Source organism: Pieris brassicae, chromosome 2, assembly GCF_905147105.1.
Source record: "Pieris brassicae chromosome 2, ilPieBrab1.1, whole genome shotgun sequence".
In the NCBI taxonomy this organism is placed as follows: Eukaryota; Metazoa; Arthropoda; class Insecta; order Lepidoptera; family Pieridae; genus Pieris; species Pieris brassicae.
Window position 1 is genome coordinate 8,505,040 of NC_059666.1, and position 8,392 is coordinate 8,513,431.

General features: G+C 28.3%; 3 protein-coding genes across 4 annotated transcripts; 2 read left to right on the top strand and 1 right to left on the bottom strand.

The window, feature by feature from the left end:
* Positions 1 to 52: 52 nt before the first annotated feature.
* LOC123706554 lies at positions 53 to 4,252 on the top strand. Of its 2 annotated transcripts, XM_045655823.1 has the most exons (3): positions 53 to 1,062; positions 1,138 to 2,939; positions 4,167 to 4,252. In XM_045655823.1, exons 1-2 carry the CDS (start codon positions 61 to 63, stop codon positions 2,440 to 2,442), a joined length of 2,307 nt encoding a protein of 768 aa, XP_045511779.1. In that variant the 5' UTR covers positions 53 to 60; the 3' UTR covers positions 2,443 to 2,939; positions 4,167 to 4,252. The 2 variants fall into 2 exon arrangements, with proteins under 2 accessions (XP_045511779.1, XP_045511777.1); XM_045655821.1 differs by having other exon boundaries at positions 53 to 2,939.
* LOC123706555 lies at positions 3,380 to 5,846 on the bottom strand. The gene is made up of 5 exons (XM_045655824.1): positions 5,663 to 5,846; positions 5,460 to 5,585; positions 5,206 to 5,366; positions 4,827 to 4,914; positions 3,380 to 4,685 (listed from the first exon to the last, which is right to left on the bottom strand). The coding sequence occupies exons 1-5, from the start codon at positions 5,718 to 5,720 to the stop codon at positions 3,847 to 3,849; spliced, it is 1,272 nt and encodes a 423-aa protein (XP_045511780.1). The 5' UTR covers positions 5,721 to 5,846; the 3' UTR covers positions 3,380 to 3,846.
* Positions 5,847 to 6,145: 299 nt separating this feature from the next.
* LOC123706557 (thioredoxin domain-containing protein 17-like) lies at positions 6,146 to 8,082 on the top strand. Its single transcript, XM_045655826.1, has 3 exons — positions 6,146 to 6,463; positions 6,973 to 7,054; positions 7,530 to 8,082. Exons 1-3 carry the CDS (start codon positions 6,319 to 6,321, stop codon positions 7,684 to 7,686), a joined length of 384 nt encoding a protein of 127 aa, XP_045511782.1. The 5' UTR covers positions 6,146 to 6,318; the 3' UTR covers positions 7,687 to 8,082.
* The last annotated feature ends 310 nt before the right edge of the window (positions 8,083 to 8,392 follow it).

The following is an 8,392-nucleotide window of genomic DNA, read 5'->3' on the forward strand; positions in this document are numbered from 1 at the left end:
ATGAGTATATAATCTAGAAGAAATACTAGTCCTGGTTTAGATGATTTTCCATATTTATTAATGAAACATCTATCTGAATCTGTACAAAAGCTATTTTTGAATGTTCTTAATAATCTATGGCATAAAAAACTCATACCAAGTTCATGGCAAACTCAATGTGTAATACCTATATTAAAACCAGATAAGTCACCTGAACAGATCAGTTCTTATCGTCCAATCTCGTTAACATCATGTATTGGAAAAATATTTGAAAATATGGTGAAATCTCGACTTGACTGGTATGCAGAATCCAATAATGTCATTCCACACATTCAATATGGATTTCGCAGAGGAAGAAGTTGTGTTGATAGCTTCATTTCTCTCATATCTGATCTGAAAAATGCAAAAAACAATAAATTACACACAGTTTGTGTATTTCTAGATGTGCAAGGTTCATTTGACAGTGTGGATCCTGGCATACTGGTGAAGGTACTCAGTAATTCTGGTATACCTGGACAATTATGTAAATGGATTTATGATTTCCTCAATAACAGAATACTATATGTTAGGCATAACAATATCTTATATGGACCTAGAACTGCATCAAAAGGTACTATACAAGGTGCCACATTATCACCCTTGTTGTATAATTTGTATACTTGTGAGATATGTAAATATGTTAATACTAAAAATGTAAATATACTTCAATTTGCAGATGATTTAGTGTTGTATAGTTCAGATGTAAATTTAACAGTAGCCATTGAAAATGTTAACACTGCCTTAAGACAGTTAAATAATTATTATCAACACACATTAAAATTGATAATAAATGCTGGCAAAAGTAATTTAATGCTATTTGGAAAGGACACACCAGTAGTGGATGTTGTCTATAATGGTGATGTCATTCAAAGAGTCACCTCACACAAATTTTTAGGTATTATCATTGACCAGAAATTGTCATTTGAAGAACATATTAAATATGTATCTAGAAATGCATTAAATGGTGTTAACATTTTAAGATGTCTAGCAGGTGTTACATGGGGTGCAGATCCCAAAATACTTTCATTATTATATAAATCTATTGTAAGAAGTCATTTTGATTATAGTTCTTTAGCTTATTTAAATAGCACTCATGTACATAAATTGGATATATTGCAGAACAGAGCTTTGAGGATCATATCAGGAGCAATGTGTTCGACTCCCATAAGGGCCTTGGAAGTCGAAACAAATATTATGCCATTGATATTGAGACGACTTATGCTTGCAGAAAGATACTGCCTGAAACTATTATCATCAAATAATATCCAAATTATAAATAGGATAATACCTCACCCAATCAATATAGATGGTCCACTCACTTCACCAAATGATCTCCTGAGAGGTACATCTCCAACTCTGTGCCAGATCTTCTTAGAAATACAATCTCATTATTCGAACATCAAAAAACTTTCACACTGGTCGTGTTACACTCATTCATACAGTTGTATCACTCATCCTATTACGATTTTATCCAATTTAATCGAAAATAATTCAGATTTACTGGCTTTTATAGAAGAAAATAACAAGTATTATACAATCTACACTGATGGCAGTAAAGGCAATGATTGTGTGAGAAGTGCGGTATATGATTCCCAAAAAGATGTTGCTCAAAGCTTTGCTCTCGATAAAAAGTGCTCCATATTTACAGCAGAGGCATATGCAGTTTTTGCCGCTTTAAAATCTATAATTTCTATAAATAATTGTAAATATTTTCTAATTTTGACAGACTCTTTGAGTCTTTTAAATAGCCTTAAGCATTCTAATATTAATAATTTTAAAACTAATTATATTATTTATTTAATTAAAGATACTGTCTTACGGTTGCATAAAAAAGATATAACTGTTGCCTTTATGTGGGTACCCTCACATAAAGGTATTACTGGTAACGAAAAAGCAGACAAAGCTGCATATGAAGGGATTAACACTCTTAATGTCAGAAATGTGGTACAGGTTCCTATGACTGATTATTATTATTATATCAATAACTCGATAAAAAATTTATGGACAACATTATGGGAAGAAGATCAAAAATTGAAAGGAAAATGGTATGGTAGTATACAGGAAAATTTACATATAAGACCCTGGTATGATGAGTTGAATACTAGCTGTATCGTGAGTCGTGAGTTCGTTACCACAATCAACAGATTGCGCTTTGGGCATAACACTGCACCCGCGCACCTCGCTAAACTTAATATTATAACTAACAATATTTGCTCTTTCTGTAATAATAACGAGATCGCAGATATCAACCATATCTTTTTTAAATGCCAAAACCAAATATTCATTTTTAATAGACTAATATTGGCAAGTGAAATAATGGAAATTAGTGATCCCTCCCGCCGCCAGTTGTGTGATTTGCTCAAAAACAAAAAGTGTTATAGTGCATTATATAAATACATCAAAAATACCGTGGGGAAGATTTAAGAAAACAAGTGAAACGATAGAATAACATGTGAATTAGTGGCCGTAAATAAGACTTGGCTTAAAGGTCTCGTTACCAGGCCATAAAATTATTAAAAAAAAAAAAATGAACTTTAGCGGTAATATAGTAAATTCACAAATTATATAGACCTCTGAAATTACATTTACCTGCTATCAGGGCCTTGGGGAGGCTGTGATTGTCGATTTTTTATAATTATCAATATAATATTTTTTTTTGTTGAGAGTTAAATACTTTCAACACTAAAGCTTATAGGGTGCGCTAAATGTTTTAGTGATAGTTTAATACTATACACAGCTATTTATTTTATCATATTATGACAAAATAAACTACATACCCTGTTTGTCAAAATAATAACCGTGGCTGTAGCTCAGCTGCTCGTAATTTTCAAGAGTTTTACTTAGTAGTTCCATGTTTTAATCCCAGGAAAAAATGTTCCACCTCTTTATTGTGCAATTCGGAATATATTCGTAACGTCGATGTAAGTGGAACGACTTTTGTAACTGTAAACTCAAACTTTACCTTAGAACACCAGTAGTTCTATTACCCAGAAAAATATATTTATGAAAGAAAATATGAACACTGAGTTACTCAACGGAGTTAAAATAATTCTAATTAAAAGTAAAACCTAAATGATTATCAAAATAATTATTATACTAGTAGTTGTTGCTTATTATAAAATAAAATCAAACTAGGGAATTTCATAGAAATTTATTACAAAGCTATATATATTACTTTAATAATCTATTACAATTTAAAATAAATACTGTACAAATTTACTTAAATCATAATTCATATACAATTTTAATATTAGTACATTTTAAGTATAGATAATTAATAAAATTAACTATGGGTACAGCATGCTTTTAATATAAATATATATTTTTAGCTCACATGAGACAATCCATGTTTAAACTTTTTTATAAGTTTTATTACAATTTCTGTGCAGTATTTGATTATTTTCAATAGACATATCTTTACATGAAGCATGAATTAAATACAAAAATTGCTATTAAGGTTTAAAGCACCGATAACAAATCATATGATAGGATAGCATTTTTTTTTCTTCATCTAGGGTGATGCATGGTATTTGCTAATTTCATGATAGTGTACTTGAAAAGATTTCTTTAAACATGGTAGTCTTCAAAATAAAATAAAATTATAAGGGTTTAGCTATTTTTTTCTTGAAACTGATTCTGATAAATTTGAATATAATAACCTAAGACTTTGCATAAATGGAGATAAATGTTATATAGGTAGAATTCATTTTGACCTTTACTATATTGCAGTATTTATACTGAAGTCTTCTAAAAAATAAAACTTGACTGTACAATCCATAACTTTCTAATTAATTTCACTCTATTAGATGTTTGTGTATCTGAATAGCATTATGACTCACTGTCATTGTACAATCTATTTATTTGGGATTGTAGGTTCTTCTTCATTCTAATGGGAGTGTCAGTTTCATTATTTTGTGTCTTATCTATCTTTGGTGTGTTCAAAAAATTTAAATTTCTTTTTAGACCCATATAAACGTTAATAGCATCTACTTTATTTACTTTTGGAGAAACATGGCATTTTTTTGGGGAAATTTGGAATACAATTTTTTTTTGTATTTTAAATGTTGGTGGTTTTGTCCTACAAAAATCTTTTAAACTGACACCCAGTAATTGTTTTCTATTATTATTACTTGTATTTTCTTTTTCAGATTCTTCTATTTCTTGTAAATGTTTCAAAGCAACCTCTATGACACTTATTAGGGATCCTCGTTCTAGTTTCAAGTCTGTTTTTTGACAGGTATGTGAAATGAGTGCCTTCTTAAATGCATCACATAGAGCCACAACCGGGTTCTCATTTTCACTCACATTACTAAAGTCTAGAATTGTTTTGTCCTTCTGAAGAGAGTCAGCATCAGATATTGGAAAGTACTCTGAAACATTTGAAGTCTTAAAAGGTGTAGATGATGGTAATGGAGCATTTATATCAAGGTCATTTTCTATTTCCTTTTCCTGCCCCATGTCATCAACTTCCTTTTCAATACAAAGAAATGTGGCATCACCATCACAAGATTTTCGAGATGCAGTTGAGAGAGGTGTATTTTTAATTAAAAAATTTCGAAGAATGCTCTTAGGTGTGTTTATTTTTAACTTTTTTGGTTCTATTTCTTTACTCTTAGGTGTGACGGGAATTCTTTTTTTCCCACTAAACTTAATTTCATTATTTAAATCTGAAATAAAAAATCAAGCATGATATTAAGTTCTATGTATATATATTCTATAATTACATATATAGCCTTCGATTATTTTATTATATTTAAAGCTTCAGTTTCAATCTTTCTATTATTTAGTACAAAATATTTGTTGTTTACCTGATCCTTCTTTCTTGACTTTTAAGGTTTTGAACATATGTATTTGTGGTGTTGCTTTTTCAATAAGAGTTTTCCTAGTATTGGTTGTCTAAAAATTTAATAATAATTGTATAAAATATTCATAATGAATTAACTGGTTGTCTATAAAATTCCCATCTTTGTTTGGCATAAACAAGCACTTTAAGCAAGTTTAAACATTGGATAATCATTTTGAAATAAGTGTACAACACAACAATCATATTGGCATTTTAAACCATTGTAAATATTGTGACTATGTTGATAGAGTAAATTTACATTATATATAATTTTAGCCAAAGATTTAAATATTTCAGTAAGCCTAAATCAAATATGCTATCAAACTTTATTAATGAGGTCTGACCTTAGCCTGAGAATTGAAGTTTAGAGTTTTTCTTATATTGGATTTTATATCTGTCATTCTTTCTTCTTTACTAACTATTTTAACAGAGGAATTCCAGTTATTTTTCTTTATTGAGGTTACTGGTTGTACCGATGTCTGTCCAATGCATTTAGGTTTCAATGCTATAATACATTAAATTAAATTACAAGATTTAAAAAAAAGTTTTAATTAAATAAATATTTCTATTTGGTTTTTTTTCAGAAAATAATAATTACCTTGAAAACTTAAATTTAATTGAGAAGGAGGAATAGGATTTAATCTGACTTTTGCATTTGATTCAGTTTCTAACTGCTTAGAGCGCTTAGTCTCCGACATTAGTTGGATGTCTTTCGCAAAGAATGCTGTAATAAAAATGTATAAATATAAACATCAGGTTAATTAATTTTAGAATCAAAATAAGATATTTCGAATTGCTTACCAGAATTGTGCGCCCAGTCTGCCAATCTTACTGGTTCCAACCTAGGTTTGTTTTCCATTGTATAAATCGAGTATAGTTTGAAAATAAGTTATAATTTCTTAAAATCTCTATTTATTTACATTAAACACGAAAACAAAAATATTTGTATGATTTTCCATTTAAAAACTAGCCGTTTGCGTTGACCGTCGTTTTGTTCATAATTCATAGATAAAATTTGAGCACAGATTACGATGTCTATAAAACTATCATTGTATACGAACAACACGTTAATATTTAATTTATTTTATTCTGATTTTATATGTATTTAAAATATCTTCATTCTCATTAATAAGTTTACCACAACCAAGCGAAATAACACAATATGTGTTTGGATTAAGTATCTCTTTTAACTATTGAGTATTGACATATATGTAACTATGTCCTTAGTGTCCATTCATGTTTTCGTCGTTGTCGTTGTCGTTTTATTCAGAAATGACAATAACATTTGACACTGAAGTTTGAAACTAACGAGCTCCTAATTTACTATCTTGCATTGCTACAATATCGTATACTAAATTTTTGATCTACTTCATTTGTAAAGTTTAGATTCGAAGTCTCTAGGGTGAATAATAATAAAAAAATATCTGGTTTTAAGTAATTCAAGTATTGTGAGCAATATGGTAACTATAGTAAATCTTAAAGGATTTGATGAGTTTGTTAGTTACACCGAAAATATAGATCCAAATGGTTCCATTACTCTCTTCTACTTCAGCGGTTCGAAGACGAATAATGGGAAGAGTTGGTGTCCTGATTGCGAAGTGGGTAAGTGTATAAGCGTACATAATTGGGTCTTTGTTAATAACAAATCTATATTCAAATCATTATTTATAATAAACTTGACAAATAATTATTTTAGTTAAAAAAGCCTCTTTACGTAATACGTTAATTTTAAATCCCTCATTGTCACTTGTATCATTGTCAGTCACAAATTATCGGGGATAAATTAAGTAAACGTATTTGGAAATATAATGGGCAAGAAAACAACCATCCTTGAGTTAAAAAACTATGAAGAATTCACTAAATTTATTGAAAATTTGCCTAGTAAGAAAAAAAATGTTTATTTTTTCTTTACTGGCAGCAAAAAAGAAAATGGGGCAAGCTGGTGCATTTATTGTATAATGGGTAATTGAATCACAATAGTATCTCTTTAAAAAAATATTTAAGTGCTTAATGCTTATGATAAAATAACAAATCTATTATTCTTTATTATGTAGTCTCAGTTCAATTAAATTACTTATTTTTTGTTTACAACACATGTTTTTTTTTTTCAGCTGAACCAATAGTAAAAGCATTTTTGGGTGAACTAAAGAAAAATGTAACTTTTGTGTTTGTTGATGTTGGTGAAAGAGATTAGTAAGTACTCAATGCTTACTACTAATTCTTGTTTAATACCATAAGTTTACTCTATTAGAAATTTTCCTTATATTAAATAAAAACATATAATGTTTTCATTAGCATACTATTGTGTACTATATTTGATTAGTTCTGGGTATTTAAGACTATGTAAGCTATATTATTATTAATTGATTATTTTTTAAATCTTCTTGTATAGATTAATATATGGCAAAAGGTTTTCTGTTAATTTTATAAAAAATACTTAATATAGTTATATTAATATTTTTTGTTGAAATTTGGCCATGTATAAGTTGTAAATAAATGAATTAATATAAACTATTGTGAATCTTAAGAAACATTTCAAGTTATTGGGCATATAAAATTGTAAGCCTTGCCTAATAAGCAGAGGAAGGAAGGTGCCACCTTTGTAGAGCATATAAAAATTTATATGGATAATACTAGTACATTAATTAGAAATATTCCATTGTTACAGTTGGAAAGAAAAAACATGTCCATTCCGATTGGATAGTCGAACAAGACTAATGGTTATTCCAACAATAATTAAATGGAAAGGTGTTCAAAGACTTGAAGGTTCCCAGTGTAATAATAGGGAACTACTACAAATGCTATTTGAAGATGAGGATGATTAATTTTTTTTTATTGAATATATAATAATACACTAATAATGATGAATGAATATTTGTTATATTTGGTATGTTACAGTACCTTTTTTTGTCCATAACATTCAATGTTTATGGAGTTTCAATATCTGTTAGTATATTTATTGTTGTTCATTGATTTTATAACACATTATAGTATGTAAACTTATATGAACCTTAAAAATATAGGTGCAGAAATATCTTTTGTAATACAATATTCAACCAAGGTAATGGAAATTAGACCAGTTTTTATTAGGTTTATAAAATTACATCCTTTTTTGAGAACTTTATTGATGGAGTTTCTTGTATAAGTTAAATAACTTCTTCAATTGATGATGTAACATGAAATTCAATATCTATTATTGTTTTATTTATCAAATGTGTATATACTATGATAAGGATAAGAATAAATCCTTTTGCATACTTGGAATGTCTTTTGTTTACTTTACAAGGTTATATAAAATGATTACCAAAAAATATGAGTCCTTAGATATATTTATAGATAAATTTACTATACTTTGAATAATATGTATATGTAAATGTTTGACAACTTGTACATATTATATTCAAATTATGCATATTTGTCATTTTAGTAGGAACTCTTGAATGTCTTTTAAAATTTCGACACCACATTTTTTTCTAATTTTTCATTTTTGCATATTGTATGTGCTAAGGCTTCAAGGTTCATAGAATGTGG

Excerpts from the sequence above, each read along its gene's own strand:
- LOC123706554 (XM_045655821.1), top strand. The coding sequence starts at position 61 with ATGAAACATCTATCTGAATCTGTACAAAAGCTATTTTTGAATGTTCTT.
- LOC123706555 (XM_045655824.1), bottom strand. The coding sequence starts at position 5,720 with ATGGAAAACAAACCTAGGTTGGAACCAGTAAGATTGGCAGACTGGGCG. Across the intron at positions 5,367-5,459 it reads ATTAAATTTAAGTTTTCAAG|CATTGAAACCTAAATGCATT; the intron begins GTAATTATTATT and ends AATGTATTATAG. Across the intron at positions 4,915-5,205 it reads ACTTCAATTCTCAGGCTAAG|ACAACCAATACTAGGAAAAC; the intron begins GTCAGACCTCAT and ends TTAAATTTTTAG.
- LOC123706557 (XM_045655826.1), top strand. The coding sequence starts at position 6,319 with ATGGTAACTATAGTAAATCTTAAAGGATTTGATGAGTTTGTTAGTTAC. Across the intron at positions 6,464-6,972 it reads GTGTCCTGATTGCGAAGTGG|CTGAACCAATAGTAAAAGCA; the intron begins GTAAGTGTATAA and ends TTTTTTTTTCAG. Across the intron at positions 7,055-7,529 it reads GATGTTGGTGAAAGAGATTA|TTGGAAAGAAAAAACATGTC; the intron begins GTAAGTACTCAA and ends CCATTGTTACAG.